Source organism: Osmerus eperlanus, chromosome 4 (assembly GCF_963692335.1).
Source record: "Osmerus eperlanus chromosome 4, fOsmEpe2.1, whole genome shotgun sequence".
Lineage (NCBI taxonomy): Eukaryota > Metazoa > Chordata > Actinopteri > Osmeriformes > Osmeridae > Osmerus > Osmerus eperlanus.
Window position 1 is genome coordinate 2,817,630 of NC_085021.1, and position 18,446 is coordinate 2,836,075.

General features: G+C 41.7%; 1 protein-coding gene across 3 annotated transcripts in view; it reads right to left on the reverse strand.

Moving 5' to 3' along the window:
* Positions 1-533: 533 nt before the first annotated feature.
* Positions 534-18,446, reverse strand: part of usp16 (ubiquitin specific peptidase 16) — a 53,807-nt gene continuing 35,894 nt past the window's right edge. For all 3 annotated transcript variants that reach the window (XM_062458241.1, XM_062458239.1, XM_062458240.1), the window contains exons 12-18: positions 16,927-16,980; positions 16,627-16,788; positions 12,871-13,534; positions 12,605-12,699; positions 1,335-1,421; positions 1,113-1,260; positions 534-969 (exon numbers count right to left, since the gene is read on the reverse strand). In XM_062458241.1, the coding sequence (XP_062314225.1) occupies positions 848-969; positions 1,113-1,260; positions 1,335-1,421; positions 12,605-12,699; positions 12,871-13,534; positions 16,627-16,788; positions 16,927-16,980 (1,332 nt within the window). In that variant the 3' untranslated portion in view covers positions 534-847. The remainder of the gene's footprint in view (positions 970-1,112; positions 1,261-1,334; positions 1,422-12,604; positions 12,700-12,870; positions 13,535-16,626; positions 16,789-16,926; positions 16,981-18,446) is intronic.

The window sequence follows — 18,446 nt, forward strand, 5'->3', positions numbered from 1 at the left end:
CAAAGTTTGCTTAACTTTTTCAAATACGCTGGCCAGTTGGATCCCAAACAAGCAAAAATCGTTTCCGTCAATCAAGTATGTGGAGACCACGGTTGACAAAGCAGTTAATAGACCGATGGATAATTGACGCTTGCAAATACACTGCAACGATTGTTGCAGTGTATTTGCAGTGTACAAATGCAATGTATGAGAGTCTGGTTAGCACCAGGCTAATGCAGTGCATGTTCTGAAATTAAAATAAACATTGCCCAGATGTACACACAGCGTTGTTTAGGTTTTTTTTTTTGGACAGAGAAGCTACGTAGGCAGTGTAATTTTACCTCAAACCCCCGTTTTGAGTCGCCGGATCCACCCCCCCTCTGCGCTCGGGGACCTCCGACTTTACAAATTAAGCACTGGTTATTTACAACATTGACCAACTACTCTTTCTGATCAGTTATTTTAAAGAGCAAAATAAATACATTCCAAGTGTTCAAGTAATAATATAAAGCCATTATATTTGTGAATGTTATAAAAAAAGGTCAATAAAAACTAACATTGCCTTTGGAAACTTTAATTTCATAATGACATCTTGTAAATTGTACATACACTTATATTCAAATATTTATTAAAGTTCCTTGTTTTTTGTCCATCATTTTTTTCTGCTGAAAACCACAAAATTCTCAACAACTCACATTGTCATTATCCTACTGCAGCTTGATGTGCATGTATCACTCCCCCAAATTGTCCAACAGTGGTCAACTGGAGCGTGTCTGACACAATACAGTAAGTGCATCGCTCATACTGAGGTTTGGTCCTTAGTCTGTATTTGGCTGGCTTGTATATCTCCCACAGTTCTGTGGAAGAACTATAACAATCTTTCATAGAAAAGGATGTAGGCTTGGGAACTTTGCACTTTGCTCTCCATCACAGGCTTCACACTGCTGTCACTGACATGGAACCATGATCCTCTACACGTCCCAGCTTCCCCTGAAGGACGGAGAACAAAGCATTTCTAAGAAGGCATATCAAAGAAGTCTGAATTCTGCATCATGAAATATATATACATGTATACAGTATGTGTCCATTTTCAAGGACTGCCCTAGTGTCTTATTAGTAGCATGTAACCCTACCTTGGTCAGCCACTCCATTATGTGGGTCTAAAGAGCAATTAAGTTGTGTTTTAACATAAGCCGTGTAATGGCCTGATCTCATTGTTCCGCTGTGCTCCACAATGCCATAGAGACTGTAAAGCACTTGTGTGTCTCCCTCTGTCACACCCTGAAAGAACACAAATCCCTGGTTACCACACAGTTTTATTTCTCAATACTACAATATCGTATTACATGTTTTACCTTGCAGTTTACGGAACAAAAAGGTGCTAAATCCAGAATCTGAGGGAAGTCGACATGGCGGTTCACTTTACATACACTGTAGCCAACCTGGAAGGGGACAAGATGATTAGTAATCTTATGTATGAATAACATTGTTGGAACCTAGAAAGTCAAACACATGTACTTACAATCTAAAAGGCAAACTCCAAGATTTCAAACATTAACCCTTTAAGGAGTAGCATCACAAATATGTGAGCGTTCAAAGGGGGGGCGCAACAACGTAACGTCGCATATTTGTGATTCGAATATTCCAATTGAATATTTTCCGATAGACAAAATCATCAATGTGACAAACACTGTAGTATGGCTTTAGAATGTACAAATTAGAAGGCTCGCAAGTAAAACTAGCATGGTAGTAGCATTGCTAAGAGTATAATGCTAGGTAACTTAACCCAGCAGCTATAAACTATAACTATAAGCAAATAACTTACTAGTTAAAAAAACAAGAAAATATTGAGCACATTTAACAACGGAATTGACAACCGGAAATCTACACACAAAACAAACAAGATGTCAATAATCAATGCCAGCTAAGCAACCGTTATTTGTGCATTATTGTTTTTACTAGTGCACAGCGCCAGTGATGCAATTGGTGATTAAGATGTCGGTGAGACACACAAACACAGATTCCTGGAACTATAGCTAGCTTGTGCATTATTGTTTAGTGCACAGTGCCTGCGATGCAGCTGGTAATTACAGTTTTTCCTCAGAGGTTTGGTACCTACATTTGACAGATCACAATTTACATTCTCTTTTTTTTGCGATCAAATGTTACAATTGACATTCTCCAAAGTACTTGTTCAACCTCCACATCATCTAGTCACTTATGCACATCATTCAAGCAATTTCTCACTCTTTTAAACCAATTGCCAGTGCTCTGATACATTATGTAGCCAGCAACTGTCTTTAATGCAGATTTCAGATTGGTTTTATATATGACTATTTCATTTTCACAAACCATTTATCAGAGCAAAGTACCGCCTTTCAACTTCACAGATTTGAGCAGATCAGTGATTGAAGCACTTAGCTCAGCTAAACACTGTGTAGCCTATAGTACAACTCAATGCTATGTATATTGCCTTCTTTTTTAGTGCCTTCTTTTTTATTTTGACAGTCCACAAGCACAGTAGCCATTTTTCTTTGTATTAACTCACACATAACAATTACAACTTCTACACTGTAATAATCCCAGACTACCCTGTACTACCATAGCCCCCTCTCAAGTATTCACCAAATCTGCTTGCTTTAAAAATAATGTCTTGTGGCTTTGCTTTAAGACCGCATGACCACAAGTGAATGTCCCTAAAATTAATCCTATGGGAAATCATTTTAATTCAATTCCATATAACTACTAGAAACACGTTCTTGGTAAAACTAATATAAATACTAATTGTCAATACCAATAGTACACACAATTTATTATGATGTACTTCAGTTAGTATTCTTGCATGCAATCAATTATTTGCTACAACGCGATTAGTTCCTAAACTAGAGAGGTCATTAGGTTTTTACATGTGGAGACCTTAGCCACTGCAACACCAGTGGGCACATTAGCTTTGTGGTATTCCACACAGACAAAAAAGACGTTTACATTTGTCTTATTACATGGAAAAATAATGGAATAATCCCAGTCACTTATCACATCATTGATTTAGGATCTCTTTGCCACCCCCACAATCAACTTTTACTACAGTAGTTACTGCCAACACTATGTTGCAGATGCACTTATCGTGTTTTACAAGCATAGAAGAATAAAAGATGGACTATGCGTCTCCTCTTCCTCCCACTGTACAAAAATGAAGCCAAAATATCACGGATACGGGTGCTGCCATCTTACGTTGGTGATGTAATTTGGAGCCTGAGTCAGCACAATAGTGATCAGGTGGTGGAGCAGCAGTATCCAGTCACACCCATACACTCACCCCACCCCATTGTGAGCACACACTAACCCTTTTTAATATCGTTAATTAACTCATTAAAAACAGACTGATCAGAAAAATAAGCACTTGAACAGACATCAGCGTGATAAGAACTACCCAACATGACAGAAACCATCTTTGTGAGAAAAAAAAAGAAACTTTTTGGTTTGGCTCATGTCCCATCCGCTAACATGGAGGGGGCGGGACTTATGATCTATACTGCAGCCAGCCACCAGGGGGCGATAGAGATGTTTTCGCTTCACTTTTGGGGAGCTGTCATGCCGTCCATTCTTTTTCCAGTCAATGCTTACAAGACGTACAACCTTTGTCGTGTATGTGATTGGTTTAACTACTGCTGCAGTTCACGTGTGTGGTCTCTAGGGCTGTCAACTTTAGTCGTTTAGTCGACTAATCGTCGATTTCGTCTTGGTCGACTGACATTCTCATTGGTCGACCAGTTGCATTTTTTTATTTTTTTTTTACCAATAAAGAAATTTTCATTGATTTACTCTTTGATATTTATTCCTTTATAAGCAGTTATATATTACTGTATTCAAAATATAATTAGCCTATGTTTTATCCCCAACTTTAAATTATTTAGCGCACCACGTAGAACACTCGGGAACCGCACGTGGCTGGCTGCACTGCTGCTTCGCGCTCAGTAGCCTAAGGAATATGGGTAGTTTTGCTGTATTCATTCAGTTAGAACGCTACGTGTTTTGTCTTTAGTCGACAAAATGTCCAAGAAATCTAAATCTTTTGTCTGGCTGCATTTTACAAAAAAAGACGACAAGACTGTGGATCCTCTTGCGACGAAATTAAAGATTATCTTCAGGACAGAAGTAAAGTGGACACTGCTGGGCCACTTGCGTGGTGGAAAAATAATGAGGAGAGATATCCACAACTTGCTCGGGCAGCCAAACGCCTGCTCTGCATCCCTGCAACCTCCACTCCTGCAGAGCGCATATTTTCCAAAGCAGGATTTATTGTTAACAAGTCGAGGAGCTGTCTTTTACCCAAGAATGTGGACATGTTAGTGTTTTTGGCCCACAACATAAAAAAGGTGGACTAGGCCTGCAGATCTGTAAGTAGCCTTAACGGCTTTATTATGCTGACTCAATAGATTGTGTTTTCTTATGTTTTTGGTTTTATTTGTACACTTGACGTGTTTGAAAATAGCCTTAATAATGTAACAAAACGAAAATAAACCTATAGGCCTTCCTACTATACAGCCTATTATTGTTAGGATTGTTTTTTTAGGCTATTTGGTTTTTTTGTGTTTGTTTTAAAACGCTTAGATCGGCTGGACAAAAGTTAACCCATAGCTTTGAAAGTAAAGAAGAATATACAGCCTGTATAAACAAGAGCTTTTGTTAGGATTTTTCATTATTTGGCAGTTTTAGAAGTTATATTTTTTGTAGCGTGTGGTGTGGTCAGGTGCGCGATTGTGACGGTCACTATAGACCTATGACAGAGCTCCTCACTTTGCAGTTTAAAAAAATCACTTAATTTTCATTTTTTTTTATTATTATTATAGTTTTATGTATTATTGCTGTTTTTTCGTTGTTTTATAAAAGCTCTATGACAATTGTTTAATAAATGGTCAATCAAAATGCAAAACATCGCGTCTCTTTTTTTTTTTTTTTTTTTTTTTAGTCGACTGATCGTTGGGCAGGACAAGACTTTGGTCAACTAAGCATTTCTTTGGTTGACTACAGCCCTAGTGGTCTCCTTTATTCCATGACATGGTATCAGAAGTGGTCGAAATAAGTGCAGAATCCTTCAGATTTGTGTCGCTTCAGAACCAAAAGGAACTGAACAAAGATGACAACGCTGTACATGTCATGGTACAGACATGGTTAGATGCGGTTAGGGGTCAATTGAGTCTTCAGACAAGGACGTTGTTACTGACACGTAATGGTCGCTAGATGGCGCTTCTTGCACGGTTTACGTGCCTTAGTCAATATGTCATTTATTTCTGTGTTAGTCAGTGATTATTTCATTAGAGCGTTTGTTGTCGAGCCCTTCAGTCATTCAGCAAAATGTAAGTTATTAGTTAAGGATGTCAAAGACATTGTGGGTTAGACATCATTTGGTCTATAGTAGCCCAACATTATCAACATTTATAGTTGGCTGACAAGATTGCGTTGTTGTAAATAAGTCTTCAAACTTCAATAGTTTTTTGGTCAAGGGACCTGTAATCCTCAAATTCATTTCAGAGTGTTCACTGACTATGCATACATGTTGCACAGTCTTTAGCTTTTTCATTTTTATCTCACACACTTCTGCCACGGGGTGCCACCTCTCAAAATCTCCTGCCACCCTCTTGCCACCCCATTAATATTTTTCTAGATCCGCCCTTATCCCCAGTCAAAGGTATAAACACACAGGATCATCATAAACATTCAATGGTCTAATTAGATCCAGTTATACTGGTAAAACATGTAATGTTTTGCCAATGTGTAATTTATTGTCTGGATACGGTCCAAGCATTGCAAAAATGAGAGCCATGTGTAATTTGTGTCATTTCAATTCTTGGCCATAAGCTTACTTGATGTTAGCCTACATGTTGATGCTTAGCCTAATTTAACAACTTTCAGAATGACGACAAGCAGTGTAGCCTATAATAGGCAGTGGATAATATACTTGTTGAGAATGTATATTTTGGTTTTTTGTGGGCTATTAGGCTACTGTAACATTGGGACTCGAGTTTCAAGAGTGGATACTGGGTTATGCAAGGGCAGAAGCGCAACAACAACTATAGTTGCATTTGATAAAGCAAGTAGGCGGCGTATCTACTAGAACTAACCTGACAGATCATTTAGAATAGCCTACATTTTGTTCCCTTTACATCTACCGACTAAACAGAGTAATGGTAATCTTTGGTATTGCATTGTGCACAGGATTTCTTATTTTGAGCTTTCTGAAAGGTGCAATATCCAATCCCCCCTTTTAATGATTGATTGCGTAGTGTAATATACATTTTATGACATATGTATTATGTATGTGTTTTAATACTGATGGTACTGTAAGCTCATTGTAAGGAAAGTCCTGATACTAGATTAAGTAAGGCCAAGAGGGGGTGAATGACTAAAAGGAATGCAAGGTACTGACCGCTCTGTGGGACGGTTTACGCTGGAGGATGGGTGTAGCATCTTATACGGCCTTCTATCTTGATACAATGGAGATTAGTTTGACCAGGGGTCATCTGGAGACATGAAGTCTGGGGGACTTAAGACATATATGACCCCACAAAGGACAGTTGACCATTTGGAAGACTGGACTACAGTTTCTTTGAAAGGGCCATCAGGCTTTTGAATGGACATTGATACACTGTCGACACTCACACTAGTCACTTTACACTGTCACTTTCAGCTACTGGTTGCACTATCAGCAATATTGCACTAATTGTACCCTACTTGTCTTTAGGTTAGTATAGGTTATAAGGTTAGTATTGGTTATTATGAGCATTAGAGGTTTAGTATACTGTATTGTATATTATTTTGTATATTTAGGAGGTTTATTATTTTATATTTTACCTTATCATAGGTGTGATGTATCTATGTTCTGAGTACTGAGTATATGTCATGTTATGCCAGGTTGCTTTGCGTTGTCTTGTCCTAAGAATTTTTGTGCCCAGTCTCACCTTGTGTTGTTCTGTGCATCTGACAATAAAAGACTTGAACATGAGTAGTGTTGTCACAATACCAAAATCTGTACTTCGATACCAATACCAAGTTTAGTATCACAAATCGATACTCAATACAGAAACAATACTTGAAACTGAAACGATACTGATTCAATACTCGATACCTAATAAATCACAGACAGTCCACAAGAGTTGATCACATTCTCGAATTATAAGCCAAAATGACAATTATTCTAGCAACAGGCCATTTCCACTTAGACGTTACTCCAGCAACCCAATTCAAGAAATCTAAAAGGCTAATATTTTGAATATTGTTTGGATCTTGAGATAGGCATATGGTAATTGTCAAAATCGTTTTTCCCACTTGTCTTCCTGGCATAATGTTGCCTATTATTTTTTTTTACAGTTAAAATAAAATAGAATGAAAAATACACTGCTGTGGACGTTTTTACTTCATTAATGTGTTTACTGTGTTAATGGACTGAGGATGGGAATAGGATTTGGTATTTGGCCGAACCCCAAAAATCTGGATTCGGTGCATCCCTAATTGTGATAACTGTGTACACTGTATTACAGTACAGTGTGATTTGAAATGTGTATCTTGCAATTTTTTCTGTGTAATTAGCTGATTGTTAAAAGTATTACATTGAAAGAATATCATACTGTTGTGTTTTGGTGATTACAATAAATGTTTTCATTACATGTTACAAATGTTTTGAAACAATGATTTTGTGGAAATAAAATACGTATAAATGTAATGAAATCATGATATCAGGTTTTGTAAGAATGATTAGCAGTGTTACAAGTGTGATCAATTTTGAGTTTTGTACAAAGAGTAAGAGAAAAATTACCACTTGTGAAAATAGTACCCCCTCCCTGAGTCACCACTTTACCGTGGTGGAGGGGTTTGCGTGTCCTAGTGATCCTGGAAGCTATGTTGTCGGGGGCTTTATGCCCCTGGTAGGGTCACCCAAGGAAAACAGGTTCCAGGCGAAGGACCAGACAAAGCGTGGCTCAAAAAACCTACCATGAAGAAAACGAACAATGGTTCCCAGTTTCCCCTGCCCGGAAGCGGGTCACCGGGGCCCCCCCCCTGGAGCCAGGCCCGGGGGTGGGGCTCGATGGCGAGCGCCTGGTGGCCGGGCCTTTTCCCATGGGGCCCGGCCGGGCACAGCCCGAAGAGACAACTCACCATCCGCAGGAAGGGTCATGGGGGTCGGGTGCAGTGTGAGACGGGCGGCGGCCTTGGCGGGGGCCTTGGCGGGGGCCTTGGCGGTCTGATCCTCGGCTGCAGAAGCTAGCTCTAGGGACGTGGAACGTCACCTCGCTGGCGGGAAAGGAGCCGGAGCTGGTGCGCGAGGTAGAGAAGTTCCGGCTAGATATAGTCGGCCTCGCCTCGACGCACAGCATCGGCTCCGGAACCAGTCTCCTTGAGAGGGGCTGGACTCTCTTCCACTCTGGAGTTGCCCTCGGTGAGAGGCGTCGAGCTGGGGTGGGAATACTTGTTTCCCCTCGGTTCGGCGTCTGTACGTTGGGGTTCACCCCGGTGGACGAGAGGGTAGCCTCCCTCCGCCTTCGGGTGGGGGGACGGGTCCTCACTGTTGTTTGTGCTTACGCACCAAACGGCAGCGCAGAGTACCCACCCTTTTTGGAGTCTCTGGGGGGGGTGCATGAAAGCGCTCCTCCCGGAGATGCCCTCGTCCTCCTGGGGGACTTCAATGCTCATGTGGGCAATGACAGTGAGACCTGGAGGGGCGTGATTGGGAGGAACGGCCCCCCCAGCTGACCGGAGCTGCGGACGCAAGGCGGTCGGTGCATGTCGCGGCGGTAACCCTCGGGCCCGGTGGTGGACGCCAGAGGTGAGGGAAGCCGTCAATCTGAAGAAGGAGGCCTATCGGACTTTATTGGCTAGTAGGACTTCAGAGGCAGCTGATGTGTACCGGCAGGCCAAGCGGAATGCGGCTTAGGCGGTCGCGGAGGCATTAACCCGGGCGTGGGAGGAGTTCGGCGAGGCCATGGAGAATGACTTCCGAACGGCTTCGGAAAGGTTCTGGACCACCATCCGGCGACTCAGGAGGGGGAAGCAGTGCACTGTCAACGCTGTATATGGTGGGGATGGCACACTGCTGACCTCGATGGGGGACGTCCTGGATCGGTGGAAGGAATACTTTGAACACCTCCTTAATTCCACCAACACGCTTTCCGACGTGGAGGCAGAGTCTGGGGACATCGGGGGGGGCCCTTCTATCTCTGGGGCTGAGGTCGCCGAGGTGGTTGAAAAGCTCCGCGGTGGCAGGGCCCCTGGGGTGGATGAGGTCCGCCCGGAGTTCCTTAAGGCTCTGGATGTTGTAGGGCTGTCTTGGTTGGCACGACTCTGCAACATCGCGTGGACATCAGGGACAGTGCCTCTGGACTGGCAGACCGGGGTGGTGGTTCCCCTTTTTAAAAAGGGGGACCGGAAGGTGTGCTCCAACTTTAGGGGGATCACACTCCTCAGCCTCCCTGGGAAAGTCTATTCAGGGGTCCTGGAGAGGAGTCCGTCGGATTGTCGAACCTCGGATTCAGGAGGAGCAATGTGGTTTTCGTCCTGGCCGTGGAACTGTGGACCAGCACTACACCCTTGGCAGGGTCCTGGAGGGTGCATGGGAGTTTGTCCAACCGGTCTACACATGTTTTGTGGATTTGGAAAAGGCGTTCAACCGTGTCCCTCGGGGGCTCATGTGGGGGGGGCTCCGGGAGTACGGGGTACCGGATTCCCTGATCGGGGCTGTCCGGTCCCTGTACGACCGGTGCCAGAGTTTGGTCCGCATTGCCGGCAGTAAGTCGAACTTGTTCCCGGTGAGGGTTTGACTCCGCCAGGGCTGCCCTTTGTCACCGATTCTGTTCATAACTTATATGGACAGAATTTCTAGGCGCAGCCAGGGCGTTGAGGGGTTCCGGTTTGGTGACCTCAGGATTGGGTCGCTGCTTTTTGCGGATGATGTGGTCCTGATGGCTTCATCGGGCCGCGACCTTCAGCTCTCACTGGAGCGGTTCGCAACCGAATGCGAAGCGGCTGGGATGGGAATCAGCACCTCCAAATCTGAGGCCATGGTTATCGACCGGAAAAGGGTGGAGTGCAATCTCCGGGTCGGGGAGGTGATCTTGACCCAAGCGGAGGAGTTCAAGTATCTCGGGGTCTTGTTCACGAGTGAGGGAAGAATGGAGTACAGGCGGATCGGTGCGTCCGCAGTGATGTGGGCTCTGCATCGGTCCGTCGTGGTGAAGAAGGAGCTGAGTCGAAAGGCGAAGCTCTCTATTTACCAGTCGATCTACGTTCCTACCATCACCTATGGTCACAAACTGTGGGTAGTGACCGAAAGAACAAGATCGCGAATACAAGCGTCCGAAATGAGTTCTCCGCAGGGTGTCCGGGCTCTCCTTTAGAGATAGGGTGAGAAGCTCGATCATCCGAGAGGGGCTCAGAGTAGAACCGCTGCTCCTCCGCGTCGAGAGGGGCCAGTTTAGGTGGCTCGGGCATCTGATAAGGATGCCTCCTGGACGTCTCCCTGGTGAGGTGTTCTGGGCACGTCCCACTGGGTAGAGGCCCCGGGGAAGACCCAGGACACGCTGTAGGGACTATGTCTCTCGGCTGGCCTGGGAACACCTCGGGGTCCCCCAGGAAGAGCTGGTGGAAGTGGCCGGGGAGAGGGAAGTCTGGGCATCCTGCTTAGGTTGCTGCCCCCGCGACCCGACCCCCGGAAAAGAGTCAGATGATGGATGGGTGGAAAATAGTACCAAAGCAAATAAAAACATATAATTTGTTTAGTATTTAGTGATAATTACCATCTGCCACAGCAGCAATCTTAGTGAAGAAACACCAACGAAACCAAAGATGCTAATCAACCTCAACCCGCATCACGCCCCAAAACCCAACTAGAAAACAAGCCTTCTTTGCTGACAAATGAGTATTCAGTTATCCTAAATATTTTGTTTATTATGAGTGACTTCTTCAAAACTTTACCTTATGCAATAAGAAAAAAGTAAAGTGATTCAATAAAATGTTTCCCTAATTTGAAAATTGCTCAAGTGAAGACCCTTTTACCAGCACGTTTAACATATTATGAACTACTTCTTTCATTGGTTTGTTAGTACAATGCTCACTGTCCAATACTAACTGTTATAAGATTATGGAAAACAGTGAGCATTGTACTTACAGACCAAGTAGTTTCCAAGACTAAATAGTTACAAGACAGTTAATAATAAAGTAATATTGTTAGTGTTTTGTGGAGTCTTGAATGCAGTGCTATTTCCCCCCATACTTAATTTATAAGTAACTGTAACTGGAGATAATGTGCAGTGTTGGCATACAGTAAAGTACAAAAACATGATATGTTTACAGTGGCCAGATGTCCCGGTTTGTTCCCGATTCACCCAGTTCCAAACTGAGTGTCCCGAGTCCCAATAAATATCTGTAAAACACTAAAATGTCCTGCTTTTCAACATTCACTACCAAATTGTCCAAGGTTTCATCACTAAAAATAATTATATACTTGTTTTCAGCGCTAACTAGGGCTGTCCACCGAGCAGCCGTGTGGAAGTATGAGATCTCATTCCCTCTTGTGTCACCATTGCTGAATTAAAGAAATGTTCTACAGAAATTGTAGATTATATTATTTAAAACAAATAAAGCAGTACATAAGTATATAAGTTTAGCTAGCAAATCCTGAGGATAGCCTACCGTAGTTGAATTAGCCAATGTCGTTAGCGATGCTAGCTAACGTTGGTTTGCTAGCTGTATATCACATTTCTCTGGGTCTTGCAGCTGTTTGATTTACTGAAATTATAATGAAATGTTTTGTTCTACTAGCCATTTTCCTACTTTCGCAAGTCACTGCATTACCAAGCCCTGATAGTGTAACTGAGACGACACAGAAAATAATTCCTCTTTCAATTCCTCCTTCAATAAGCCCCCGTTCCAGTGTTGAGCATTAAATTAGCTGCACGGTCTGTAGAGATCTTTGGACGAAGCCACTTTTTTGTTCTAAAACCAGGCTATAAGCCGCTTCGAAATATAAGCCGTACAACCACAAGAAAACAATAAAATCGGGGTACAAGCCGCAGTTTTATTTCCGAAAAATACGGTAGTCGATTTTCAGAAGTGTTCAGTCGAAATGTTAGTCAGGGATAGCCCTAACATAGACGTTGATCATGTTTTGTCTCGCTCATTGTTATATAATCCAATCAAAAAACATGAACAATGCACTTTAGGTCAGAATTCAACATTGACACACATACAGATAAATCAATCTCGGTTGTTTTATGTAAAGGCTGTTGCAGAATCTGTCAGTACGCTAACTGTAATGATGAATATAAAGTCGGTCTTTCCTAAAGCCCGCCAGAATGCTTACTCCTTGCTGCGTCCTGCACACAGTGGAAGAGTACATTTTTGATCGTGCCTGGTGAATCCCCTATGGTGCGTGCTTAGGCACTTATGTGAACGTACAAACCGTTACTGGTTTGGGGGGTTGAAAATGTAGTCACCCTATAGATAAAAATATATAAAAATAGATAAAAATACCCCAAAATATTGGAGTACGTCTTTAAGACTAAAGTTTGCTGTGTGACGAACAGTTGCTTAAGCTAAATATAATTGCATAGAAGACAGAACAATTAATAATTACCTGTTGAAACCTCTTTAAGTGCAGAGTAAGTACTGGTGGTGGAGAGGATATCAGTATTTGCTTCAAGGCATCTGTGTAAACTTTATTCTTGGATCCTAGACAAAGCACAAGACCGATTACACCCATGCATTGATTTACTGATCAGTGCCCAATTCGGTTTCTTCATTACATACACAATCCATCCCATATAAAAAAATGTTACATACACTTAGACAACACCCATGACAACACTGATTACAAAAAATAACTGATCAAATTCATCTAACCTTCTGAGATTTTGCTGCTTAGTTGTCTGGTTGTCCTGGTGCATGCAATGCAGAGCAAACTGTTGTTTTCAGTCAAGTGTTCCACTTCTGTGAACTGAAAGAGGCAGGACTGGACAGAACAATCTTGCTTTTTTGGTGCCATCCTTAAGGCTAGAGTTTGGAAGGCCAGATCTGGGTCATGGTTTACCACTGTGTACTGTTTAGCCTTAGCACTCTCCATGTCCACCTCACCATCTTCAGAATTGTTGAGAGACATGTTCTCCAGGTATTTGGCCAGCTGGTCCTCCCCTTTAAAACTTTTAGATGGAACAACATCTTCTCCACCTTTTTTAACTTGGGCCAGTTGGTCATCTAACAAACTTTCCTCTGTGTTTTGGTCCTCTGACAAGGCAGTGTTATGGTTGCTGACCACAGATGTGGAGGAAGTTTCATCGTCAACCACTGAGTCTTCCTCCTCTTCTAGCTTGTACTCTAGATCTTGTCCCTGAAGATCTGTCTTTGCTGGTTGGTCTTTACTTTTTGGCTCATCTGTTAGGGTCCCATTCTCTACCATTTCCACACTCTCATTGTCAGCATTGTTTGACTGTGTACTCACTGCTGTATCCTGATCAGTTAGACTGTTTAGCTTGAGCTTCCCTTCGAAATCCTGCTGCCTCCTCGGATTCTGTGGAATGCAATACTGGAATTAAAGCGGTGAAGATTCTATCACATCATGTTGTTTAGAATTTTTATTTAGACTATTGTACAATCTCAAATTTTTATATTTAAGATAGCTATATGTTTATTGTATGCAACTTCCTGCCATAGTCAATTCCTTGTTTGTGTGAACTTACATGGCGATTAAAGCTGATTCTGATTCTTATATCATTCTATCACGTGTATGCAACAGCTTCATCAAGAAAAAAATATTAACTTTTTGTGCACAATTCTTAGAGCTTCTAACATTTAAATGAGCTGGCTATGTAGTATACACAAGGGTGCATTTCTGGTTTGCAGTGGGGGGGAAAAAAACCCATAGGAGGGGTTTTTCCCTAGCTCAGACAGAACGGCCGATAAAAGACACACTCCCAACATAAATTTAGCGAACATAGCATTGCCTATAGTTAACATAATGCCTCTGGCAAAACAAAATTGGATTGCTGGAGTAACGTTTAAGTGGAAATGGCCTGTTGGTAGAATAATTGTCGTTTTGGCTTTTAATTCAAGAATGTGATCAAACCTTGTGGACTGTCTGTGAACTATTAGGTATCGAGTATTGTCTCTCAGTACTGCTGAGAGACACATTCTCAAATATCTGAAGTTTGGTAGAAACATATGAACAAGCCAAAAATTCTTCAGAGAGACTTGTGGTGTGATGAGAAGACATTTGAGTTTTTTGGGCAAAGTACAAAAAAGAAAACCTTCCCTACAGTATAACACATGGAAGTTTAGTGATGTTGAATGGTTTCTTAGCTGCCTCCAACACTGGGTACCTGGAATGTCTGCATGAAATTACATTATAATTGGCTGGAAAGTAGCGTATACAACTGGTTTTTAGGGGACAAAATTGTAATTTTTTTACTGGAAATAACCATACAATGTTGTGTCTTTAAATCGACATTTTATTTATTTAGCATACGCTTTTATCCAACGCAACCTACAACTACAACTAGAGAGATGGCATAAGAAAATCTGATCATGACCTAGGTATTTTTTTTCCACAAATCTCCATCCATTGAATGACATGAATGATTGATTGAGTGAACCTTATACATACTTCTAAAAACACTAAATAATTGTTAAAGACAAAATGGTGGTTGGGTTCTACAGAGACCAGATTAAAATCCTAAATGGAAAGCAGTTGGGAGAAGACACCCTTCCACGCTGGGGGAACTGGAACAGTTTGTACATGAGTGGGACAACTTTCTGGTTAGGTAGTGAAGAAAGATCACCCATGGCAATGTTCTACATCGCAGCTAGCACTTCAGATACATTTTAAAGAATATATTGTGCTTATTAAAGTTATGCATTGTGCTTATTAAAGTTATGAACTTAGAAGTGTGCTCAGGCTTAAACATTGGGTCTCACACTGGGTGTGGGAAGCAGGCTGTTCTTTGTGTCTCTATCTCTTCATTTTCAGAAACAACCTTGAAACCGGGTGGAGACGGCACCCGAGCAGGTGGGACGCGTAAGCAAGAACAACTCCCTGATGCACGAGAGAACAAGTTCAACCCTTTTTGATACTTGTGTTTCAATTGCACTGTATAAATATATGCTGGGGAGGGACAGATAGCCAGTTGGACTTTGTGAACCAGCCCAAAACTCTGTTGCGGGTAGGGAAACTTAGACAACCCCAGAGCTCTGTACTTGTTGATTTCCAACTGCTGCATTAAAGCTGATATTATCGGACCTCTGCGACTCCAGACCACTCTTTCTAGAACACAGATTTGTGTCATTGAATACCATCATTACATATTGGAATAGACACATAGAATTTGAATCCTTCAATTTCTAGTAATATTCTCAGGTAAGCTAGTATCTTCTTTTGACTGTTTTACTTTACTGATGATTTCACCAAGGCTAACAGTGCTGAACATTAGTCTACAGTAGCTGGACTTTGTTGGTTCATACGGGGTATGGTTATCAGACATACATGCTGACATGTGTTGAAACTTTATTATATTCCTCAAAGTGTCTGAAAATGTATCACTACATTAACTACTAGTCTAGGTATTTATGGCTAGCGAGTGTGTGAAAAGCACACAGACTCGCTAGTTAGCACAGAATAAAGTTATGTAATGTGACAAGACTGACTTTAAAACTACAAAAAATACACCAGGAACACCAACAATATCTTCAACACTGTGCCATGTCTCCAAATCTGTTTGCTTGATTTGCTTCACTTGTCAATCCCACATTGGACCACGCAAGTGTTTTGCAAGGCTTTAGTGAAAAGGAATGGGAAAGCTTTGCTTCGCTCAATTTGCTTTCCTGTAGGGGACACACAGTGTTACTGTCGCAAAGGATGACGTGTGCAGCTCGTTGCGAGAGTGCACAGGCCTCTGAGCCAGAAGCATGGTGAGCCACTCTACTGCGCAGGACTGAACGAGCTGGAAGTTCAACATGGTGCTGTCCACTTCTTGGAACTTTCCATAGAAACCAATGGAACGCCAACTTTGAACAGCTTTGATACTTGGCCTATTTAATAATAGGTCTGTGTGTGAAATAGTCTTTTAAGTTAACATTTTTGAGACGTGTCTATAAACCCCATTGTATTAAAAAGGCAGCGTGCAGCTGCCATAGTTGCAATCAGGTGCACTGCTAAGAATGTTGAGCCTTATGAAGAGATTGAAACTCCCCCCTCCATTCTGGTTAAGTCTGTTTGTTCATTTCTCGAATTTTTATTCCAAGTGTTTTAGGGGCCTCCTCCCATAGGAGCCCTGCGACTTTTCCCTGCACTTAGATAACCCTGGTTGCAATGCTGATGGTGTTTTTATTTGTTTAGATAAACATTTTGCTTCATTTTGTAGGGGACAAAAGTGCCCCTGGTGTCCATTTCCAGCTGTCTGTAATCTACCCAGTGCTACATAAATAATGTAATTCTGATAACCAAGATTTACCCCAAAACACAATAGCTAGCTTTGCAGCTTGGCTCCCAATAATAACAAAAGGTAGAAACACAATAGGTGGCTTTGCTGCTTGGCGCCAAATAATAAGAAACGCTAGAAACACAATAGGTGGCTTGTAACTTCACTGCTGCAAAAAACACAGCTATACCTTTGCTTGTTTTTTAGCCTGCTTCTTGGCTTTCCTCTGCTGGTACTTGCTGCCAGCGTCAGTGGACATGTCAATCCCATTGGCCAGCCGCATAGAACTGTCTCTGCCCTCCTGGCTTCCCTCACTGCTCTTCGGGGTATTTTTCCTGTGAATCTTGTAAGCCTGTTGAAAATATGATCCCCATCAAATATGCACATTCATTTAATTACAAGCAAAACACTAATCATATTTTAATTCATGGTTTCTTAGTATGCTGTCAAGTTTATGTAAGTAACTAAGCAAACCTGACAAAAGCCTTACCTCATCTGAGACTGGAAGAGAAAGATCCAGGAACATCTCTGTGACAAATGACACCTGAAACAAAAATAACCTTTAAAGGGCCTGTTTTCTTTAAAATGTAACAGCAATGTGATCTGAGATCAAAACTAAACTAAAACATTCATAACTTCTTAAAATTAAACATGTCATACTTTTCTATTTATTTTCTATTCTATTAATTTCTATTTATTTTTCTATTTTGATGACATTTTATTAGTGTGTGAATAACAAATGTAAAAACAACTGTGTGAATGGAGCTGTCAATGGGGCATTTTAGTGAGCTATTTGGGCCTGCTTTTGAGAGCAGCATTTTGATACAGGGTGAAATTGTCCACTGACAGGTGCTGCCTTCACATGTCAGCGATGAAAAAGCTAGCTCACATAAGTATGAGGTTAGGAACGTCAACAATTTTGCACAGTTTTAGATTCAGGGATATTTGTGTCCTTTATGCCATGGGCTTTGACTACATATTTTGCTGATTCTGATTATAGGTCATTTAAAGCTGAGTTAAAAAGATTGCAGGTTATAGTCTTATTCGCTGAGGGAAAGTAACACAAACCTACTCAACCTAAAACCATTGAGTTGACTGTCAATGTTCTCTTTTATACCTTTCACATTAGCCTTTTTTAAGTGGTTTGCCAGGTAGGCAATCTTAGACCAGTCTTTCCCAATCCTGGTCCTTGGGCCCCCATGCCCAGCATGCGTTCGATATTTCCCTGCTCCAACCCACCAGGTTCAAATGAATGGGTTGTTATCAAGCTCAGCAGAAGGCAGATAGTCAGTGATTATTTCATTAGAGCGTTTGTTGTCGAGCCCTTCAGTCATTCAGCAAAATGTAAGTTATTGGCTAATGGATGTCAAAGACATTGCGGGTTAGACTGCATTTGGTCTATAGAAGCCCAACATTATCAAAATGTTATAGTTGGCTGACAAGATTGCGTTGTTGTCCCCAGTCAAAAGTATAAACACACAGGAACATCATGAACATTCAATGGTCTAATTAGATCCAGTTATACTGGTAAAACATGTAATGTTCTTAAGTTATTGTCAGGACACAGTCCAAATTCTGCAAAAATGAGAGCCATGTGTAATTTGTTTGGAAATTCTAGGCTATAAGCTTACTTGATGTTAGCCTACATTTTGATGCTTAGCCTAATTTAACAACTTTCAGAATGACGACAAGCAGTGTAGCCTATAATAGGTAGTGGATAATATCATACCGGTTGAGAATGTGTATTTTGGTTTTATGTGGGCTACTGTAACATTGGGACTCCAGTTTCAAGAGTGGATGGGGGGAATGCAAGGGCAGTAGCGCATCTAAAACTAAAGTTGCATTTGATAAATCAAGTAGGCGGCATATCTACTAGAACTAACCTGACAGATCATTTAGAATAGCCTACGTTTTGTTCCGTTTACATCTATGGACTAAACAGAGTAAGGATAATCTCAGGTATTGCATTGTGCACTGGATTTATTCTCTTTTTTTGCATAAATGCATCTT